Raw genomic sequence first — 24,423 nt, forward strand, 5'->3', positions numbered from 1 at the left:
CTTAGAATACCTTCTTCCTCTTCAAATTTTTGAACAGTCTATGAACTCATAAATACTATCTCATTATTCCTTCTTCTTGCATTATTTAATTATTTTGTAATTTATAGTAATTTTTTAAATGTTTTTGCACTATAACACATGCAAAACAACAAATTTCACATGAGGTAACTCAGTAATAAATAACCTGATTCTGATGTCTGGGTGTGGTGGGGGGGGGGTAGTAAAATTGCACTTAGTTACTTGGCATAGGTCGAAATGAACAAAGTGGAAAAATATTTAAAAATCCAGTTCCTCTTGTAGAGGTGTTGAAGTTACATATGTTGCTATTGTTGACATCCTCCTGCATATTTTGTGAAACACCTCTTTGTCCGTTCTTTGAGCAACTTGTTTACTTCAAAAGCATTTAATGCATTAACAAACAGATCTTGATTATTATAAAACATATTTTTGTCACAGTTATGAATGTTTTAACTTGATTGGACATTTGTAGATACAGTGGATTCTGGTTAATTGAGCCATCCATTAATCAGGGCAGCTATTTATTTGAGACAACTCTTAAAGACTAAAAACTAATCGAGAAAATAGTTGGGATACCCTTTGTTTATTTGGAACCCTGTGCTACTTCATTCAAGGAGAAACTCCCGATAAACAGAAACTCTATTCCAAACACTGTTGTGGGAGGTATTAACTAGAACCACAGCAGAAAAGATTCAACCTTGTGTTTAAAGCTTCTCTGAAGGAATGCAACATTTCAACCGACTATTCCAATCAATCACCGCTTGCCCCATTTGAGAAAGAATCTGCAGTTCCCAACTTAACCTCATTAGCCATTTCAGCCTCATGAAATTGGATGAGTAGCTCAACATTCTGAATCCAGAAGGACAGACTAAGTGCAGCTGATAGATGAAATGCTCTTGTGAGAGTTTTCACATCCCAAAACTTTTCTGCCACTCTTGATGCTTTGTACTGCATGTCAACACAGCCTGCGCATACTATTATGTTGGGTTGGTTTAGCATATACATATCAGGCTGCTGCGACTCGTTTCTAACTGGAGCATATATTCTGTACCTTTTACTTTATACCAATGGAAACACTGAAGTCTATCATACAGTTAATTTACACAACCCCTTCTTCCCACTTTCAACTCATAGCATGCACCCTTCCCAATCAAGAAAACAGAAAAATATATGGACACAGAAATTCTCTCCCCCTGGGTTTGAAGTGCTTATCCAAATGCATTGAGGCATGGTTTTCGTTCTCAAGCCTCATGTTGCATGGTTAAAATGCCTAGTACTTTGATTTGCTGATTTTTGATTGTTGAGTGTTAACAGGGAATACAGTTACTAAAAGGATATGTAAATCATCTGCAGTAAATGACATCAGATTTTCATCTCTGAAATAGGCCCTCCACTGCTTATGTCCATGAACTCCAATGCAGGAAGCTTGGGCTACAAGAATGGCGGCTGAAGATATTGTTTCAAGCGGGGGCTGGAACCCTGATTCACCATGGGTAAACTCAACAGAGATGAAATGGTGCAGGGAGGCCTTTTGGACCAAACTAAAGTGCCAAAGGGCAAAGGTAGAAAAAGAGATCAATGCCAGGGTCATGGCAGACCTGTTCCCAGTACTGGACAGCTAATCCAGCATGACAATTATTTCAAAACCACATAGTAAAAACGATATCAGTCTTTCATCTCCCTTGCAGGAGAAGAATGCTCACAATCACTGCCTGGAGTAGGACTCCAGAGCTGGCCCCACCCAGCTATGGTAGATAACTAGCTTGGAGGAGGTGTGCTTGTGACTATGGGCTCTGCTCCCACAGAGCGGGTGACGTATGAAGGGTGGAAGTCATTGAAACGGATGCCTAGTGTTATCTTCATAAGACATCTCAAGTTGTACCTCACTCATCACATTGCATCTTGTGCTTGTGTCCTTTAGCTTTGTGACTAGTGTCTCCTCCTATGCTCCCATCTTGCTCTGCAGGCCAGCAACTTCGCTGCTATCAGAGATATAGAGAACAGCAAGGGAAAAGGACCATCTGCCACTGTGTTTGACATTTGTCCCCACCAGTTTAGATCATGGCACTTCACGTAGAGGTTATTACTAAGATTTAAACTTCACATGGTGAAACACCTGGCACTTACAGTATGGGCTTTGGCTCAGTCATGAGGCTGGGTTTACTAATGTGACAGTAACTCAGAGAAACATCCATGTAACAGTTCTTAAGCAAACTGATGAAACAGTAATATTTTCATGTCTGAGATCAATATAATACTAAACAGAAAGTCCTAAGTACAAAGCCACTTCTTATCGGTCAACAGTGAGTGCACCAGACTTCCAGGGAATTTACCCAGGTGATATTAAGTGTCTTTCTTTGGGCTTTTACCTTATAGTAGACAAGTAAGTGCCTATTTCAAAAAGACTGACATCTGTCATCTGAGGGCAGGAGCTGAGAATGAGGCGGTCCATTTTTGGGCAACGTCTGGTAATGTGATGCACAACAGAATCATGAACCTGCAAAAATAACAGAAATTGCATTTAGAAGGCCACATGCTGCCTGCAGAATTGAGTACTGAGGATAGAAATTCCTCAGCTTGTCTGTATCGTTTTCTAGTCTCACCGCATTCAATCCAGATAAATTCAGAGCACTTAGATTTTTCAGATTGGTTACTATCCATGTCAAACAAGCTGTTGTAAGCTTTGGGATTCGACCGATGTTGAGGATCTGCAGGTTTAAGCATTCCTGTGCCACATGGGTCAAGCACTGTGAGCTTAGCGCATGACATCCAAATAGTTCCAGCTCTCTCAGACTATGTAAGAAAATAAAGAGAACAATGAGATCCAGCAGGGACAAAGGACTTTTAATAAATGCCATGCATATTTGACCTTTCCTACTCAGGAATAACTTAAGTCACATGTATAGACGAACCAAAATTTGAGCTGATCAGAATCTTAGGAAGATACAGCACCAAAACAGGCCCATGGGCTCACTGAATCCAAGTGAGCATCAACCACTTATTTTACATTAATCTTACATTAGGTCCAATTTTGTTCTCATCATACACCCCCACCCCATTTCTATCACTCATGTACACACCAGGGGCAATTTACATAAGCCAATTAACCTACCAACCAACAGATCTTTCTGATGTGGGGCGAAACCGCAACACCCAATGGAAACACACGCAGTCACTGAGTAAACTTGTAAGTTCCAGTTCTCGCCTGGTTCTGGATCAGACCTGGGTCTCTGGCACTGTGAGGCTGTACAGTGTGTCATCAATTGTGAAACAGTCAAAAGAGTTAGCATTGATTTTACGAAATCACCCTGTAGCAAAGGTTTTCCTGCCAAAGATGTATAATAGGACACTAGAGCTCCATTCATTAAATTTGGAATTCGATCTGTGAATGCATTTCTAAAAACGCTTGCTTGTCAACACATGGGCAAATATGTACAATGCTTTAAAATTTTGCCTGCATCATATATCCTTCTATAATGTTGCACCTGAAATACAAGTGCTGACCATCTTTGAGGAATGGGAGGCTGGCAAGAGTCTATACACATAACAAACTGCTGTGCTTGGCCAACAGTTGCTATAGGATCTGAATTTGAGCATAAAACACTTCTTGCTCCGAACAGGTTAGAATATGCAGATTGTACAAAACTAAATCATGTACTCTCTGCCAAGGGAGTTCTCTGCTGTTATCCTGGTTGGAGTAGACATCCCACCCAAGGCAGACATCAAGCTGGCACTGGAGGAAATGAGCACCATGATTAATAGGCATGAAGCAGGGTAGCCCCATGCCTTCTCCATCTTCCAGAGAGACTTCAACCAGGCTAGCTCGAAGAATCCTCTGCCAAGCCACAACCACCATATAACCTGTAACACCAGAGGACCCAAAACACTCAACCATAGTTACACAGCCATAAAGTGTGTCTACTAAGCCATCTCACACCCACTAATCAGAAAATCTGACCACCAGACAATGGTTTTGCTACTTGTGTACCGGCAGGGTCTGAAGAGTGCAGCAGCAGTGGCGAAGGTGAAAGTATAGTCAAAGGAGGCAGACGAACATATACAGGATTGCAATGAATCAGCGGACTGGGCCATGTTCAGGGATTCATTCTGAATAAATATGCCATAGTCATCACTGACTTTATCAAGACCTGCAAGGACAAGTGTTTGCCCACGGAACTATGGAGCACGTCCTTGGTATGAAAGCAGACTTTGTCTCTACAGAACAGTGGAGTGGACACTACTATCAATCTTGTCCAGAAGTAGCAGATCTGCAGCAGGTAGGTTGGTGAGGATGAGGCCAAGGAGGTTGCTGATTCACCTGCATACACAGAGTCTAGCAGCCAGTGAGTGGTGGTGTTACCAAGCATCCTTCTCCCTAAGGACATTCTGTGATGTGATGTTGGTTCCGCATTCTCATATGCATTTGGCATTATTTAAGACCCACAAGACAACTTAATTGGGGGTGGGGTGGAGATACGCCTCTACCAAAGGAGGTGTAAGGCACTTCTTCCCTCTGCTAGCCAGCAGGTCATCCGTGGGCAAGGTGTAGTACCTGCTTAACCCCACTCACCCAGTCAGGGTCATGTGAAGCCATGCGAACAGGTGGTGAAAGGTCATATGAACAGCTGGTGCGTATCACAAGTCCTAGTTATGCAACCACTGATGCCAGGCAGACAATCTCTGAAGGGTATTGATAACAGCTCAGATTACCTGTCTTGTAAAGACACTGACCAGAAGAAGGCAATGGCGAACTATTTGTGTAGAAAAATTTGTCAAGAAGAACCACGATCACCCACATCATAAGACATGGCACAGAGTGATGATTATGAAAATAACTTAAAAAGCCAACTTTATTTAGGGCTTACATAACATTTAAGATATTTGGCCACTGGATTTCAAATGCACCATCACTAATGTACCAAGACAGTTCTTTAATGAAGCAGTATCACTGCAGTGTTTCCTGCCAAGAACAGAAGCAGCTTTGCTCTGGGAATGCCATTATTTTAAACGTTACATCAGAGTCATTAGAGTTATTTGAACATGTTTGCTATTCCTTCACTTTCATATCAGCATCAGACTAGTATTGCACAGTGTTGTGGTTTTGGAAAAAATATGGCAGTGACAAGATGTGAAGAAATGTTGCCTTACCAATGATACTATATTTCTAAAAGTAAAAGAATGATAGATTAGATTAGGTTAGATTAGATTATGAGGACACTCAGTCCTCATTTATTGTCATTTAGAAATGCATGCATTAAAGAATGATACAATGTTCTTCCAGTATGATATCACAGAAACACAAGACAAACCAAGACTAAAACTGACAAAACCACATAATTATAACATATGGTTACAACAGTGCAAAGCAATACCGTAATTTGATAAGAGCAGACCATGAGCACGTTAAAAAAAAGTCTCAAAGTCCCGATAGCCCCAACATCTCATGCAGATGGTAGAAGGGAGAAACTCTCCCTGCCATGAGCTTCCAGCGCCGCAAACTTGCCGATGCAGCATCCTGGAAGTACCCAACCACAGTCCGACTCTGAGTCCGTCCGAAAACTTTGAGCCTCCAACCAGCCCTCCGACACCGAGCACCGAACACCACCTCTGCCGAGTGCTTCAACTCCAGCCCCGGCTGCCAGGCAACAGGTAAAGCCGAGGATTCGGGGCCTTCCTCTCTGGAGATTTCAGACCACACAGTAGTGGCAGCAGCGAAACAGGCACTTCAGAAGTTTCACCAGATGTTCCTCCGTGCTCTCACGTCTGCCTCCATCAAATCAGAATTGTGCACGGCATCCTACCTGACAGATAACAGATATTCATCACCGGAGAGCCCACACGCGCTGCGTCACGCCGCCATCTTCTCCTCCCTGCTTGTGGTGCAGGACTGCCTATTCACGTCACCTTTATAATGTAATCCTGTTGCCAAAACAATGCCTTTTTTTTCTGGCATTGTCCTTTAAAAAAAAACCGCTCTGATATATAAGTAACTTATGTCAGAATGCTGTTTCTCAATTTTAGTTCAGCATTTAACACTATTGTCGCACAGAGCTTGGTGAACAAACTCCTACTCCTCAGGCTAAATACATCACTGTGCAACTGGCTGTTGAACTTTCCAACCAACAGACCTCAGATAGTCATGATGCACAACTGCTTCTCCCGCCCCATCATCCTCAACAGGGGTGACACATAGAGCTGTGTGCTGAGGCCCACTGCTGTACGCTCTGCTCACACGTGATTGCATGGTCCCACAACCGAGTAATCACATTGTCAAGTTCGCCAGTGACATGATGGTAGGGCTCATCACCAACAACGATGAGACAACCTACAGAGTGGAAGTGGAAAATTTCAAGGGCTGGTGCCAGGCAAGTAACCTCTTCTTCAATGTCAACAAGACAAAGAAGATGGTTATTGACTTCAGGAGAACTTGCTCCACTCACACCCCTCTTTACATCAGCAACACAACAGTGGAAGCTGCTAGCAGTTTCAAACTCTTGGGAGTGCTCATCTCACACAGTCTCTCATGGACCCAGAACACATCCTACACAATCAAGAAAGCTCATCATCACCTCTACTTTCTGAGGAAGTTGAAGAGAGCTGGACAATGTATATCAATACTAATGACCTTCTACAGATGAGCAGTGGAGAGCACCTTAACATGCTACTTCACTTCATGGTACAAAAACTGCACTGCAGCAGACAGGAAGGCTCTTCAATGGGTAGTTGAAACTTCCCAATGTATCCCCGGCAACAGCCTATCTGCCGTCAATGACATATATAGAGAGGTGCCAGAAAAAATGGCCAGCAATATCATCCCACTCACTCCGCTCATGGACTATTTGTTCCACTCCCATCAGGAAGAAGGCTATGTAGCATCCACACCAGGACCACCAGACCAAACACAATTACTTTCCTCAAGCAGGAAGGCTGGCCAACTAACCCGCCCCTCCACACCTGCAACCACCACTACTTTATCATTTCCTATCAGAGTTACGTTATGGATAATCATTTTATGTAATCACTCAATCTATGTATATAAGCTATCTTACGTATTTATACTTATTGGGTTATTCTATTATTGTGTTCTTTATTTTGTTGTGTTTTATGGTACTTCATTGGATCCAGAGTAATAATTATTTCATTTCCCTTTACGGTGTGTATTGGAAATGACATTAAACAATCTTGAGTCTTGTCCAATAATTTAATTAATGCAAGAAGCAGCTCAAATGGTTGGTTGACTGGAACGAATACCAGAGTCAGAAATAAGCGTAACTAATTCACATTGGCTGTTGTCAATGAGAAGATGATCTCATCAGATGTTATGTTTATATTTAACCAAAATGACTAATCTTTATTTAATATTTAACTAGTATTTAAACTTTCATAGCACTAGATGTTGCAAAGCAAGATGGCATTGAATTTGTTCAGTACCTGGAAATCTGCAACAAAGGGAAAAAGTGCAGCAGGTCAGTGAGAGATTCCCGCCCCCCACATCACCCACCCCCACCTCCCGCCAGGATCTGCTGCTTTTTCATGGAAGTATTGGTCTGTGTGTGTAAATCGAAAATAAACATAATGAACTGAGGAGTTAATCTGCATATCATTAAGCCATGCAGATCTAATTACTAAGTTACTAAACCCAGCTCTTTCTTGTGTTTCTGAAAAATACTATTTAGGACACCTTTCATGAGGTGTATTGATCCAATATTTCTTGGTCCAATACAGCCAATCAAATAATGGGAAAGAAATGGAGATCTCTTAATAATTTTTACTTTTACATTAAATACAGGAAATTCAGGAAATCACTGTGGACTTCAGGAAGGTGCATATGAGCCACCCCCCTCTGCGAATACATGGCTGCTCCAGAGAGAGAGTTAAGTGCACCAAATTCCTGGGAGTTCACATCACGGATGAACTCAGCTGGTCCTATATATTACCTCCCTGAACAAGAAGGCACGGCTTCCTAAGAAGGTTGAGACAAGCAAGGCTCCCCACCACCCCCCACCCCAATCTTAACTGCATTTTACAGGAGCACCATTGAGAGCATCCTGACAAGTTACATCTCCATGGGAGCAGTCGAGCATCAGAAGTCCCTACAAAGTACTGTAAGAACAGCTGTGAGGATCACAGGGGTCTCCCTACCATCCATCGAGGACATTTATCAGAAGTACTGTGTACGCAGGACCCTTAGTATTATCAAGGATCCCACCCATCTGTCCAGCATCCTCTCCACCTAAAATCAGGCAGGAGACTCCGATGCATAAAAACAAGAATGGTTAGAATGAGAAACAGTTTCTTCCCCCAGGCCATTAGGCTTCTGAACTCCCTGCTGCATCACTTTTGAAGTGTCACAAGTTAATCTGTTCCATATCTTACAGTATTAATATTAAAGCACTTTAGTTTGTTATTTATGTATGATTCATCTATAGATTTTATCCTTCATAAGTTATCGTGTGATATGTGTGCTTACACCCTGGTTTGGAGAAACATTATCTCGATTCTATATACATTATAAGGTTATATACATTATACGCATGGATATAGTTAAATGACGATAAACTTTACTTGACTTGACCAAATAGTAAAGCCAGATCTTGTTATGGACAATAAAAAAATAAGCTGAAGGTGAAAAAAAAATTAAGAAAGTATGCCATAGGACTTTCATTTAGAACAGATAAAGAAAAAGACTCAAAGTAAAATGTGCTGAACTGGAAATGAGCCTATTTCAGGGTTAGTGGAGAATTTAACCCCCTCATGTGGACATTTACTTTGTTTTCTTGGACTGTCATAATAGTAAAATTTGTAGCTACAGAGTCATCTTATATATTTGTTGACAGAAGACTCGACAAAGTATGCTGAACCCAAGACTAAATAATTGACCTGCACACGCTTACTCTAACTTCTGGGCTGCTTTGTCAAATCAGCCGATTGTAGACTCTAAAGCATTCAACATACAGCATTACAATCCATACATCCAATTTAGATTCATAAAGAACTGCCTTGAACTGAAAGATGAACTTCAGCTTAGAACTGGCTTACTTTACCAAATGTACTGTACAAACAGTACCGCTTCAAGAGCACATGCATCATTGTTTATGCTCATTCAGTGTGACGGCTGATTTGCATGTTCCAAGTTCTTAGGAAATGTTTTCTTTCAGCTTGCAACAGAGAAAACCTCACTTCATGTTACTTATTTTTATCACAAGTGAAGCAATGGTATGGTCAAGATGTTGACATTCACCTGGAAACAGACGATAAAATAGTACCACACTGAAAGTTTGCTTCAGGTACCAGTGGGAAATCTTTTGAAGACGCACATTCAGCAAAGAGATAGGCAATGCTAAGAACTCTATGGAATTCAGAAGTATGAGAGGATATCTTATAGAAACATATAAAATTATGAAAGGCATAGGTAAGATAGAGACAGGAAAATTGTTTCCACTGGTAGGTGAGACTAGAACTAGGGGAATAGCCTTAAGATGCGGGGGAGTAGATTTAGGATGGAGATGAAGAGGAACTGCTTTTCCCAGAGGGTGGTGAATCTGTGGAATCCTCTGCCCAATGAAACAGTGGCGGCTACCTCAGTAAATATATTTAAGACAAGGTTGGATAGGTTTTTGCATAGTAGGGGAATTAAGGGTTATGGGGAAAAGGAAGGCAGCCATGATCTTATTGAATGGCAGAACAGGCTGAATGGGCCAGATGGCCTTCTCCTGCTCCTATTTCTTATGTTCAATCATTTTCATGTTTGTATGGATCATTTTCATGTTTGTATGGACTGTCAAATGAATTTGCCTGAGTTTGGAAGTGGCGTGCCATCATGACATTGTGGCTGGACTTTGCCAAGGAACAGCAATCTACCACGGCAGCTGCTGCTGGAAGCCATGTGATGGCAAAGGCTGAACGAATAAGAAATATGCCAAGACAAATTCTGGAGCAAAGCATCCCACTTCTCAAACAATGACTTGATGGCAAACAGTAAAAAAGAACTAGAAGCCAGGAACCACCCTAACCTTTCTTACTTACAGATCAGTAACTTGATCCATTTGCAGCAGAGCTGAGTCCATCAATGCCATCCATAATAGACTCACCCACAAGAATTCTAATTATGTCACTGTAGGCTTACTTCCTCTTGTTTGAGCCTATGTGTGGTGCAATATGTTTCTCTCCAGCATAGTCACAGTTTAATGTATAGGCAGTAGTATTAAACATGTACTGCACAATGGCTAAGTTTAAAACTGTAGTGCCATTGTTGCCTGTGTTTAAAATTTCAGTATTTTCAAATGCACCCTTGTGTGTCCCATTCTGCCCCTTGTTGTCCTCTTGCTCTTGTATTACACATGTTATAAGGAGTCAACCATATTTAGCAGTCGACTGTGCTCCATGTTCACTTTTCTAATGTGTAAAATATGATTATGCTACATAATACGTGATTGTGCATGCACAATGAGTATCACATTAAAATCTTGGCTGGAAATGTCATCCTTCAGAGCAACTACCAAACTGAGGCACTGCCTTTCCCCTTAGTTGGACGAGGTGCAGGGTGCTGTCTTTGTCAAGAAAATAGCCCACTGTATTCATGAACAAAAGAAGCCAGCTCGAAGGCAGAATCTCCTTGCCAGAAGAGAGGTTCTCTTTGCATCATGTTACTGCAGCATTAAAAGAAAACCTGCTGATAAAGTAGGTCTGAAATGAAATCGGGAAGTACTGGAAAACTGAGCAGAGCAGGCAACCTCTTCATAGAGAAAAAACGGATTTAACCATTCATGTCATTAACCTTTCATTTGAACTAACGTCATTTGTGAAGAGAGATATTGTTTTACTTTCTTCAGAAACTGCAAGGCCTGCTGAGTATTTCCAGTATTTCCTGTTGTAATTTCATATTTACAGTTTACCTCTTGTTTTTGCTTTTTGAATTGAGTCTTGCAAAATAATATCAAGCAACTTTGAGCTTAAAAGTCCTGACGTTTTTATTGTTTGAGCTGAAAATGGACGGTGCAATGAGGAATAGCCAACTGACAGGCAACAAAGCATCTGCTGAAATAATAATGGAGAGATCATGGCTAATGCCTCTTGTTCACCTGAAGTGCCAATTGCATGAAATTAGAATTCACCATTCTATTTCCTCTCTTCAATCTCTAATGCTGTTTTAACATAAACTTTACAAGCAGCATCTCATCTTCTGACTAAGTACATGACAAAATGGAAGCAGGTCTTCTTATTCTTTGATATTGTCCTTGAGGTCGGAATTGAAGAAGGCCAGACACTCACAATACTTGAGGTCACAAAAGGCCTCTTAGATTTACAATGGGAATATGTAACCAAGGGTATCAATTCAAGCAGCTGAATGCAATGATTTCAGATAATAAACCTTCGCAGTTTGTGACCAGTATCACCTGTAACATTATCTCACTTTCTTCTCCCCACTGATACTGCCTGGCCTGCTGAATATTTTCAGCATTATCTTTTATTTCAAGTTTTGAGCAACTGTAGTATTCTGTAATTCACAGTATCAATTTCTCTCTCATCTCCCTTTTAGATCTCCTCCAGAGAGGTAAGTGGCAATTAGTAAGGTTACACCAACCTCTCACAACTGGACGTACCACCACTTTGGGTCAATCAGTCTCTCTTGGTCTCCATCTTATCACAGATCACCCACCTCTCTGCAACATGGGATAAGTTTGACCTGTAGTCTTCCACACCACTGCTGAAAGGTTACTGACCCAAACATATTAACTTGGTTTCCCATTCCACAAATACTGCCGAAGTGTTGAATATTCCCAGCACTTTCCATCTTTGGCTAAGGTCCGATGGTGAGGGTTTATTGCATAACTCAGATTTTGCACTTCAAATACAGCAGACCTCACAATCACACCTTCAAAGCATAATATATGTCTACAGTTAAAGCTGCAACCAACCTTGCATGAGAGACAATTAATTCATTAACAGACAAATCATTTCTCTGGCATCTCTAAATGAATAAAAACATGATGAAAGAACCATCACTTCTTTAGCTTGAATGCCATTCAATCAGCAACCAACTATGCAAAGGGGAAAACAGAGATTGTTTTTCATCAGCAGCTCTTCTCCAGAGAAGTTATCAGGACATTCAGAAGAAACAAGCTAAGCATCTGAGCAAATGTTCACAATAGGATATTTAACAAGAAGTGTTATGGTTCATGTTTTTGCACCTGCAATTTATCTGTGCAATCTGTACATTTGGCTGTCTCAATACTTACCACAAGAGAAGGGTTTAGTCTTAACTCAGTCACAGCAGGCTCAACAGTTACAAAGGCATTTCACTTGCAGTGTTATAAGGATGCAGTATTAATTCATGATGATTCTCTATTTAAATATAGCATCAAAGATCAAAGGATTTGGACTCCAGTAAATTAATATTTTTGCATCACACCTTCAGGTGGAATGACAATGTTAAACATGCCAAATGCCCAAACCCTCATCCAGCAGCACAATAGTTCACAGCCGCAAATTATTTGAGACCCTCAAACATTTTGATGTTTCCTATTCTATCCAACTTCGAGGACATGAAAGTTGCTGCATCATTAAATATGGCACGGCCAAACACGGTGACTATGAAGGAGGTTGTCATTCCACTGAAACACTGCATTTCTCAGCCATGTGATTTCATAAATCTTACTGATGCAGCTCCTTTATGAGAAAAATAGTGTAATGGAAAGTGTGCTCAGCAGAGCAGAGCAGGTTGTCCTGTACACCAGATCATGTTGACAGGTACTAGTTATAGTTGAAGACTTCCCAGCTAGATTCTGACTCACAATGTTTTCACTGTCCATCCTTACCATCCCAACAATACTTCACTGAGGTTGTCAATCTAAAGTTTAATACAATTTGGAATTTTTGAACATTGTCTGCTTTATTAATAACTTTGAATCAGACTATTTAATTGGTCCTCAGCTTGTCGCTGGGTTCACAGGAACCCATGAACAAGCTGAGGATTGATCTGTCTCAAAGCACTTAGAATTAAAGCAATATAAAATATGTAGACAATCGAGTTAAACTGAAATTAACTCAAATATTACTTGTCTTTAGGGACAAAGAATATTAATAACAAATGCAATTTGGGCCCAAAACTTGTGTACTGAATCCATGAATTTAAATGGAAAGTGCACAGGGTAGTTAAATCTAATTTTAAAAATTTGAGACATGAGATGACCAAGAAATAGGTAAATTTAAAAGGACTGTAGCAAAATATTGTTAGGAGTAAAAGGTGCAAGTTCCACTTACAACAGTAAGTGAGCTAGACTAATTAATACTGTAGTATAACATCGTTATGACGCACCTAGAATCAGTGTCATCTCCAAACCTAGACTGGTAGTCACATGCCAGTAAGTAATCAGAATGCAACTGTTGCCAAAAGGAATAAATTAACACTCTTCTGCAAGTCTACACAACTGCATGCAACTAATAATTATGCTTTGCCAGTGAATGTTGAATTAAGGCAAAGCATCAATTGATCTTCCAGTGTACAGCTTGAAGCAGGAAACACGATTTGATGAGCTAAACCATACTTACATTTTGTCAAAGGAACTGCAAAATATACTGGAGGTCAAAAAATATTGGTGTACCCAACCTCCAATTCGGAATCCATGGGTGGCTCAGAATTGTATTAAGCCAAGGTGCCAGGGACTTTTTATACCCAACCCCTCAACCATATTGTCCACATAATTATTCTTAATGTGTTTAATTATATTTGTTTTAAAATAAATATATTATTTTTAAACCTTTAATCATTCTAATACTCCTGATTTAGTAACATTATAGGCATAGGGCACTACAGCAAAGAAACAGGCCCTTCAGCCCATCTAGTTCATGCCAAGCTATTATTCACATCCCTCCATACCCCTCCCATCCAATGACACATCCAAACATGGACCCAATTCCACCATTTCCAGGGCAAGTCATTCCACATCTAACCACCCTCGGAATAAAGAAGTCTCCCTCAGGTTTCTCTTAAGCATTTCACCTTTCATCCTTAACCCGTGACCTCTTGTTCTAGTCTCACCCAAACTCAGTAAAAAAAAACCTGCTTGCATTTACTCTATCTATAATTTTAATTACCTCCATCAAATCTCCCCTCATTCTCCATACGCTCCAGGAAATAAAGTCCTAACCTACTCAACCTTTCCCTATAACTCAGGTCTTCAAGTGTCAGCAGAATCTTTGTAAATTTTCTCTGTACTCTTTCAATCTTATTGATACCTTTCCTATCAGTGACCATTATCTTAAACTACCTAAACTGTTTTAAATGACACTGATCATTAAAGACATTAAGAAACAATCGGAGAGCACAAGCTATCAAAAGGCTATAAAGATATCCTGTGGTGGACCCTCGAGTCTACCACCTAAGTGCCAGTCACCACACGTGCACATCTCTGGGGAGAGAAGTGGCAACGTGGTCACAGGTTCAATAGATCCAAATGATCATCGACATTTACAGTCACCGCAGGAATGGCGTGGACAGTAGATATGAGGTCCAGGACAGATCAAGCATAATCTGGTGCAACATTTCTCATTCACAATGAAGCCATTGATATAATGAGAAGAGAAAAATCCAACTACCATGGTGTTGCATAGAACCCAAATATTTTCTGGATTTCCAATATTTTTACAATGCTTTCAGTTGATGGAATATTTCAATACAAACATGTTTTGTTTGCATTTACGAGATGTCAGAATGTATTCAGCCTTGTCTTCACTGTATTCCATGAGGCAGGCTTTCTTTCTGGTACAGGGCAGCACAAGAGCATAGTACAATGTTTTCCAGCACCAGTGATTAGGGTTCAATTTCCGCCACTTTCTTAAAGGAGTTTGTATGTTCTCCCCATGACTCAGGATGCTCTGGTTTTTCCACATTTTCCACAAATGAAAGAGTTAGGGCTGATAACTTGTGGGCATGCCACCAGGACATCCTCGTATTGTGTGGTCATTGACACAAACAACACATTTCGCTTTATGTTTCAATGTTTATGTGACAAATAAAGCTAATCTAGAAAAAAATCTCCTGAAGTTCATGAGGTTGCATTCCACGGTGGTTTCTCCGACAGCTAAACACATTCTAGGACAAGCTATCCAGGCGTTGATTAGGGACTGTATCATTTACATTAGATCCACTCTGGACATCAATACAAACAGACAACTGTCTCTTCACCTGGAATTGTCAGCCCTCTTGTGTCCTAGTGATTGGGAGTACATCAATATGTCCACCGCTGCCCAAGGTGAACTAGATTCACAAAGGAACACTGCAAGGCAGGTCAGGAAGTACAACAAACTATCCCGACCGAGTGCAGTCATCCCACCACTGGACCCAGAAAGAACTATCGTTAATCAAACTGGGCAAAACATCGACAAGGTGACTAGATCAGTCCTCGCCAAGGGGCTAAACTTCACTCCGGCCCCCTAAGCCATACATTATCGGGACTACATTGGCAGAGTAGAGCAGACAATCCTAAACCTATCGCTGAATACCGTGGAGGGGATAAGGACAGAGGTCTACATAGCCCTCAAAAGAGCTGATTTACGAAAGGAGAGCGACTGGCCCTCCAGGCACTACAGCGAAACCAAGACATCATGATTTTACCAGCGGAGAAAGGAAATGCAACAGTCCTGATGTCCTCGGAGGAATACCACAGGAAAGTCCAACAGATTCTGGGTGATCCATGTGATCCCATGGATTCAATTGTCAAGATGACCTCCACTTTACTGAAGAGATATGGATTGACAGCAAATAATTGCAAGACATTTCCACCTCAGGCACCGGTACCACCAAGACTTTACAGCCTCCCTAAGATACACAAGGATAGATTCTCCGACTTACTACCTCGCTAAGCATTCAACAACCATGCTGTCTCCCTTTGTTAGGGGCTGCAAGTGTCACATCACAAATCCGACTGACTTTGTTAAAACGATAACCAACATCCAGCTGATCCCGGAGGACATAATGGTCAGTTTCGGCATGGTGTCCCTGTTCACAAGAGTTCCCATTAAGGACAGCTTGGTCCTCCTACACTCAAGGTTTGATAAGGATACCATTGACCTTTTTGAACACACCCTTACTTCAAAGTATTTTCTCTATCAGGGGAACTACTATGAACAAACAGATGGAGTGACTGTGGGATTGCCCTTGTCACCAGCTATTGGTAATTCCTACATGGAGAACTTTGAGGAGAGGGCTCTGAGTTCATTACCCTTACGCCCCAAACGCTTCCTCAGATACATTAATAACACTTCATAGTGTGACCACATGGTCTCCAGGTACTCCAACAATTCCACAACCATCTGAACAGCATACATCCAAATAATCAATTTACGATGGAGATGGAGAAGAATGGTTGCCTCTCATTTCTGAACATTCTAATACCACACAAACCAGACAGTAGCCTCAGACATGGTGTCAATTAGAAACCCACTCACACGCTCACACGGACTTATACCTGAACAGTAAGAGCAACCATCACACCTCCCAACATAGAGCAGTTCTTTCTACTTTGATTAACCATGTGAAAATTATTTCGGACCCTGAGAGTCTCCCTGAGGAAATAAGATGATTACGCATGACGTTTCTGCAGAATGGCTACAAGATGAAGGAAATCAATCGGACCCTTAAAAGGGTTGGCAGAAGAACCAGGAAACCTAACAACAAGGAGGAACCCATCACTACTGCCTGTCTTCCCTATATTTCCACAGTTTCTGGAAGGATCACCAGGGATCCTGAAGAACTAATGGATTGATACCATCCACAGACTCATAAGGAATCTCAAGTCACAGCTTATGCAGGTCAAAGTTAACCTGGGACTCAGGTCAGCCATCGTTTACAAGTTTCCCTGTGAACGCAGAGCAGTATATATCGGCCAGACAGTGGAAACACGCATCAAAGAGTACAGGAAGTATATCCGTTTGGGTTACCTGGAGAAATTGACGGTAGTAGAACACTGAATTCTCAATGGCCACAAGATTGACTTAGACGGCACATAACTACTCTGCTGTGCCGGTGGCCTTAGGCAAAGGAAGCCATTTAAATACAGTAAAGCTAGAGGAAAAGAATTTTAACAAAGATGAAGCTCTAAATTAGAACTGGAATTCAATTATAAGCAATGTAGGAGAGCATTGATTGGATGAGGACTAACCAATCAGGAGTGATGGACAATGGGGGCACAAATACCACTGGACTAAATTTATCAAGGCATCATCCCTGAAGAAGATGGCAAAGTTTGTCATCGAAACATTGGTTATAATTGATACCTGTGCTCAGCTTGAAGCCTGAGAAGAGTTTATTCATAAAGCTAATCTAAACCTAGATCATCTACTCTGAGTGAATTAGATTACTAATATCTAATATATAATAGAGTACAGGGTGGAGGTGGGCAATTGTAGAAAAGTTGAAAGAATGTTATTACTTCCCACTGGAAGAATTGAATACAAAGTTAGGGAGGTTTTGATGAGCTCACATCTCTTTTGAAATGGTTTCTTTACTAAGGGAAAGATGTTAATGTGTGAAAGCAATTCAAGTCTGGTTTACTAAATGACTACTTGGAAAAGCACTTCTTAGACAGGGAAAATACTCAAAGAAAATTTGGTACTCTTATTTTTTCTTTCTTTATGCATGCACTGGAATCAGTGAAGAAAAGGCATTACCTTTTTCCATGCTTTTTAACCAAAGTATTGATACTTTCATCTGTAAGATGGCATCCATTGACAAGGAGCCTGTAAAGACTACAGTAAAAATTATTTTTGTATGAGTTATCAACACAACCACACTAACACATACAAAATAAAATTATTGCCTAAAGAAATGTTAACTCTTTTTCCCTCTCCAAAAGTGCTGCATGCTCTACTATGTTTTCTCAACATTTTCAATGTGTACGTTTTACTTGCTTTTCAAACAATGATTGTCTTTTTTTCAGGGGAAGCACAGTTCTTTTTATTTTGTAGCAAAGTAAGTTAGAATGCTACTACTTTAATCTTTAAAAAACACTAATATTAGAAAATAATGGAAGAATAATTTTAAGAGCTGTGCAGTTATTTGAACAAGATAGTAGCTCTCCACAGAGACATAATGTACTTACTTTAATAGCTTACAGACTTTGGCATTTCCTTGGGCTTTTCTGCAAATCTTGCACCAGGCATTGTCAAAATAAATAAATTTAACATTAAATACCTCCAGGAATAAACTAACGTGGGGATCTTTTTCAGGAAACTATCAGCCAAATATTTTAGATATTATAAGCCAAACACAGTTGCCATTTTGTACTTCAACTGCTATAAACAAGGAAAACGGCCAAGCCAGTCACAGTGTCCAGCTTTGCAAAAATAGTGGAAATGAACTAAGTTGAAAACCCATTGGCTTAGAGTGAGGTATTGAATCAAGCAGCACAGAAACAAGCCCTTAAATCTACCATGTCTATATTGACCATCAATTAGCTACGTATACCAACTCCATGAATCAGCACATGCTTCATAGCTTTTTCTGTCTTAGCAACTGAAGATACAGTGCATTATGCTTATGACATACTGGGACCAGAACATTTTGGCCCAATTAAGTGACTGCTCCAATTAGCCAAAGTTTTTTGGAAATAGCTAAAACGGTATAAAAAGATAATCGAATACTTAACTGAGCAACAAATTAAGTATTTAAAGGAAATACAGAACAAATTAGAACATGAGCAATACTAACGCAGTACTATAAAACTGTATTAGTTCATAATAGTTACTAACAGAGGAATCACTGCTACATTTTTGATTGACTGTAAATGAACAAAATCAACGCAGGCACCTAAGGGAGAAAAGGGACTGCCTTCATACGATGCTATCGATAACTGTATCCTCTAAGTCTTCATTTTCATTGTATCATTCAAGGTGATTGTCAATATCTTCAAATTCTTTGTCGTTCCTAACTGTTGAAATAGTGAAAACATTTCATTTTCACTCCTGGTCATTTCTGGAATCTCCAAGCCTGAATGCTTGAAACCACAGTGAGTAAAACAGTTCTGAATTGTCTTACTGCTTATTTCTCACCAGCTATCAGTAACAAAAATCACTGCTTTTTGAACATAAGCACACGCAGCTGACATTATTTAAAAACCGTTCACTCTTCAATGTAGTATCCAACTGCTGCACAAGTGTACAAATCTAAAGCTTGTTAAAAACTGTTTGGCCATTCTCCTGCCCCAATTAAGCAGCATAGTGCTTCAAATAAGTGAAGGGAATCTCGGCTATTTTCTCAATTAGTTTCTGTTCTTTAAGAGATGTTCCAAATACGTGACTGACCCAATTAACTGATGGCCCAATTAACTAGAATCCACTGTAGTTCTTAAATGCTATGAGAGTGTCTTCTTCCACTATCCACTCAGGCAATGCATTCCGGATTCCAGACAACTTTCTCCCTTTGAACTTCTTCCCCTTTTACCTGAAACTATTTTCTCTAGTTTTTAACACTTCCATTATGAAGAAAAGTTTCCTAGAATCCACCTTTCCTGTGCCCACCTAATTTTGTTCAGCTCAATGAAGTCCCTAGTTAGTTAGCCTCTTCCAATGCAAAGAGAATAACCACAGCCTATCTAATCACTCTTATTAATTAAAATGTTCCATCCCAGGCAAAATCTTAGAGAATCCTCTCTGAACTCTCTCAGGTGCAACCACATCATTTCCACAGTGTGGTAGCCAAGAATGTACAAGGGACTCTGGCTATGATCTAAGCAATGGTTTATAAAGCTGTACAATAATCTAATCTAATCTAATAATCTGTCTGCTCTGATTTACTGTACCTTGGCTAATAAATACTTCATATTCTATATGTTTTCTTCACAACTTATATACCTGTACTGTCACCTTCAGGGGCTTTTGGGCAGAGAAAGAGCAAGGTCCCATTGTTTCTCAATATTCCTGAGAGGCCTACCTTTATTACTTCTTCCAAAATGTATCATCTCTCACTCAACAGGAATAAATTCCTTCGGCCCATTGCTTTGCCCATTTTATCAAATGATCAATAGCTTCCTGTTACCTAATACTATCCTCCTTTCTGTTACAAACACCACCAATTGCTGTGTCTTCTGCAAGCCTGCCAATCATGTGTCCTACATTCATGTCCAAATCATTAATGTTGATGATTAACAGTGAAGATTGCAGCTCTGATTCTTATGGTGTGGGGAGTTGGGGGACTGAAGTGGAAGGAAATGAGGAAGATCTGTTGCAAGGCTAAGTATTTAATATACCTGAAAAAAGTCTTCAATGAGGGACTTCATAGATAACCAATGAAAAACGAGCCTCATATCCTCTATAAAAGACAGCATCTTCCATAGACAATGCATGCGTTGATGAAAATCACAGTGATGTCCATTACATTACATGCCATTGGATCTGTTGGTGCATGTCCCCGCATCAATATCAGATCCACATAGACCCATTAATGGCATAAATTCTTCAATCGTAGTTTCGTTAGAAATCTTATTATAATCCCAATTACCACATAAGCAATGCGTTACCTAACTGAATTTAAATTTTGATTGTTAAAATATTACAATAACAAATATTTCCACCTATGACTAGCAGAGATCACAAATCACCTAAACAAACTATAAACCACATACCATGAAGAAGTCTGAGTGAGTGCTATAATTCCTTCATCAGTAGCTGCTGTCCAACTGACATCCACAGAGGCTAGCTTGTGGCAAATAGCACTGGCATGGAGGAGAATTGAGTCCCCTGTCAGCTTAGGTCCATTGCAGCATGAAACATATAGTTCCTGTGTTGGGAAAAGTTGTTATTACAATTGTACCAGAATCAACATAGCAGTCAAACCCTTCATGATTCAATTTGTTGAAAGTATACCGTTGCATAGATCAACTCACATTAGACATGCATTGTTTTATAAGAGAAAAACTACTATGTAATGCGAAGAGTTCTGATAGTTGAGAGAGATTATGTTTAACTTTCCTGCCTCAAACTAACTGATGAGAATGGACACAATCTGGGAAGCTCATTCTGAGGAGGAATAAAGTGAAGTTACTTATTTTTGCTTTCCTGAATGCTGCATCATATTTCTGAATGGACAAAGAGCTCATGTACACTACCGGTACACTAGTACAGTACCGTAGTACACTACTGCACTATTGTTTTTCAATTTCCTGCTCGCTTTTTGCACTACTTAATTTATTTTTTTCTATACAGTATATTTCTTGTTGTAACTTGTAGTTTTTTTATTATTGTGTATTGCAATGTATTGCTGCCCAAAGCAACATATTTCACGACATTTGCCAATAATATTAAACCTGATTCTGATTCCGATATTTATTATCATCTTTATAATTATATATATTAGCTGAAATTAAGTACAACTATGAGAAAAGGCTGCATTAGTGACTCAAGTTTAACAGACACATTTGCATGTAAACAGCTATTAAAAAATCCCAGAAAGTTCATCGACCATATATACTCATTTTACTTCTCAAAGTTGACGTCCCTACTTTGTTGTAAATAATGGGATTATCTCCACTGACTCTGGTTGAGGATGGCATATAGTAATTCAACTGAGGTTATGAAAGTTGTTGTCTCAACTTTACCAATAACTATTAAGCACTGAATGTTATGTAGTAATTGTTGTGGTAGTTAATAGTATTCTTATGTCGCTCAGTTAACCACTTCCACGTGGGAGGAGTTCACATACCGTACAAGCAGTGTTGTCAATAAATATCAGTTGAGTATCTTGCATGCTGCCATGCATGTGTGTGCTCTGCACCATCCCTCATTAACGAACACAACAGTAATAGGTACTCTAAATGTATAGCATATTAAAACATGCCTTCGAATGGAGGGGCAGGTGGAGACACTCAAAGGAGGACACTGGGAGGGCTCATAAACGTGAAGAGCAAAATTCCAAACTTTCCAACTTCCAGATGAGATGCAGCAAAGGAAAGGAAGATTGTTCACTGTATAGGGGAGGAAATTTTCATTAAGTGTTTCATAATCAATACCAGTGAAAGAAAGGAAACCTTAGAGAAGTTTCTATGTTGCTTTATTAGGAAAGGTTAAAGATGAGGGAAGCAGCGTCAATCCATAAATTTGTTATATTGCTACTTTAATATTAGTTTTATAGCTGTCATGCATCTGAGTGGCTCTTTTGTACTGCTGGACATTGCTTGTACTGGCTGGTCACTTGATTTTATTTATTTTTTATATATTTTATTTGTTGTTTTATAGCATGAGTATGAGAGTTGCAAACTCATTTCCGCTGTATTGGTGCATGACAAATTGTACTATGCAATGACAATCAAGATATTTCAATTTCAATGAACTGACACAACCTTTCACTTTCTTAATCACTCACTTGTGAATCAACATATTTTTCATCATCTAAGGTAACTAGTTTTTTTGTGTTGGTGGTGTAGTTGCATCTGCACCACCCTTCAGGGCAAGTGGTCCAGGGCTCGAAACTATCTGGCTTCCCTGCACGAGTTCTGCCCGTGCTAGGTTGAGCATCGAGCTAGCAACTTGGCCTCATAAAACAGACAAATACTAAAGAAATGGCAAAGGTGTTCCCTGATGCACCAAATGAGGCACAGGAAGATTTATTTTATTTTAAGATAACTAGTAGCACAGGTGTCTTTAATAATGTACTGTGGTATAGATTTCACTTAACAATGAATCTTAAGGTCATCTGTTCTCCACGGGGAAATCTCCCTGCCATTTTAACACACTTTTCACTGGTCAAAAGTATCATTCGGCAATTATCTCGTAAGGTACCTGTCAATATTTAATTTGAAGAGGAAGAACTAGAATCCAGAAATAACAGCAAACTTCTTTTGAGAAGAGTAAATTGCTGGAATGGTGCACTGTTATAGCCATAGAAAATATCACAACAATCTAGTGCTGTGTTGTTTTAGATGGATAAATATTTAAAATCATTGACATAGAGAATCTCTAAGAGAAATGAGAACACCCAGTTAACAACAATTATAGAGTAATAGTCCTTGTATTATTCTTCTACTTTGAGCAATCTCACAGGAATTTCTATTCTGGGCCTCTATAGATAGCTATGTTGTGTTCCATTCAACAAGTGTGTTGATGCAGAATCCTTACTATAGAAAAGAGGAGGTGCTACCACCTTCTTAAGGAAATAAGGGTAAGGAAACTTCTTTTAAATCCCTATTTAATTTCTTGGTGACTTTCTTATTAAAAACATGAAGGTTTGTTTTTTTTCCCCACATCTTGTCTTTCAGAAGCTTTCATAAACTGTGATGGCAAGGTATGAACACATTTGTCCTGTTGTGCAGAATCAGTGTTTTACAAATGTTCATAAATGAAAAAACAACCACTTTGTCAACCTTCTAGGCTGTGTGTATTCACCAGATCTCTCTGTTCTTTTTTATATCTATTTTATTCAATTTTTTAAAGAAGAAATATAAGGACTCAATTAACACATGTTGAAAAAAAATTAATTCAAATATATTAATAAGTCCGAGAGAAGAAAAAGGAACACCTATTCCAACACTATCACCCCGCATTCAGAAAAAAGGAGGGAGAAAAAAAAACATAAAAGACAGAGGAAAGAAAGGAGAGAAGAAAAAAGAAAAGAGAAAAAAAAAGAAAATGAAGAGCAGGCATCCAGCTCTCAGTGTCAGTTTAAAATACAAATTGAAGAAACTAGCTTATAATAAGTGATATATTATATTTTTTTAATAAAATTAATAAATTAAACAATCTGGGCATTTAAGTAATCCAAATATGGTTGCCAAATGTCAATGAACATCGTGTATCCATTCCTAAGGGTATAAGTAATCTTCTCAAGGGGTATACAACTTTGCATTTCTTTATTCCAATGATCAATATGTACAAGGGAATTGGATTTCCATGTTACCGCTATGCAGTTCCTGGCCACTGACAATGCAATTTTAATAAATTTGGATTTATTCCTGGGCAGGTTAACTTTCAAAACTGCTAAGTTCCCCAGAAGAAACAGTTCTGGGTCTAGAGGGAAATCCATCCCCAAAATCTTCCCCAGATCTATCCAAAAAGATCTCAGTTTTGTGCATAGCCAGGTGGAATGCAAAAAGGTACCAACATCTTTCATTGACCTTACGAAGGCCTTCGACCTTGTGAGCAGAGACGGTCTGTTCAAAATCCTCGCCAGGATTGGTTGTCCCCCGAGGCTCCTCAAGATAGTTCAGTCATTCCACACAGACATGAAGGGCGTCGTTCAGTTCGATGGCTCCTCTTCGGAGGCCTTCAACATCCGGAGCAGTATGAAGCAGGGCTGTGTGCTTGCCCTCACCCTGTTTGGCATCTTCTTCGTAGTCATGCTGAAGCACGCCTTTGGAACATCAACTGATGGTGTCTACCTCCACACCAGATCGGACGGGAGGCTGTTTGGTCTGT

General features: G+C 39.7%; 1 protein-coding gene across 1 annotated transcript in view; it reads right to left on the reverse strand.

The window, feature by feature from the left end:
• The window catches only part of LOC140211436 (uncharacterized), an 82,840-nt gene that overhangs the window by 26,073 nt on the left and 32,344 nt on the right, over nucleotides 1–24,423 (reverse strand). Inside the window, exons 4-7 of the mRNA XM_072281145.1 lie at nucleotides 20,640–20,794; nucleotides 17,689–17,766; nucleotides 2,622–2,811; nucleotides 2,388–2,515 (exon numbers count right to left, since the gene is read on the reverse strand). Of these exons, the coding sequence (XP_072137246.1) occupies nucleotides 2,388–2,515; nucleotides 2,622–2,811; nucleotides 17,689–17,766; nucleotides 20,640–20,794 (551 nt within the window). The remainder of the gene's footprint in view (nucleotides 1–2,387; nucleotides 2,516–2,621; nucleotides 2,812–17,688; nucleotides 17,767–20,639; nucleotides 20,795–24,423) is intronic.

Source organism: Mobula birostris, chromosome 17 (genome assembly GCF_030028105.1).
Source record: "Mobula birostris isolate sMobBir1 chromosome 17, sMobBir1.hap1, whole genome shotgun sequence".
Taxonomy (NCBI): domain Eukaryota; kingdom Metazoa; phylum Chordata; class Chondrichthyes; order Myliobatiformes; family Myliobatidae; genus Mobula; species Mobula birostris.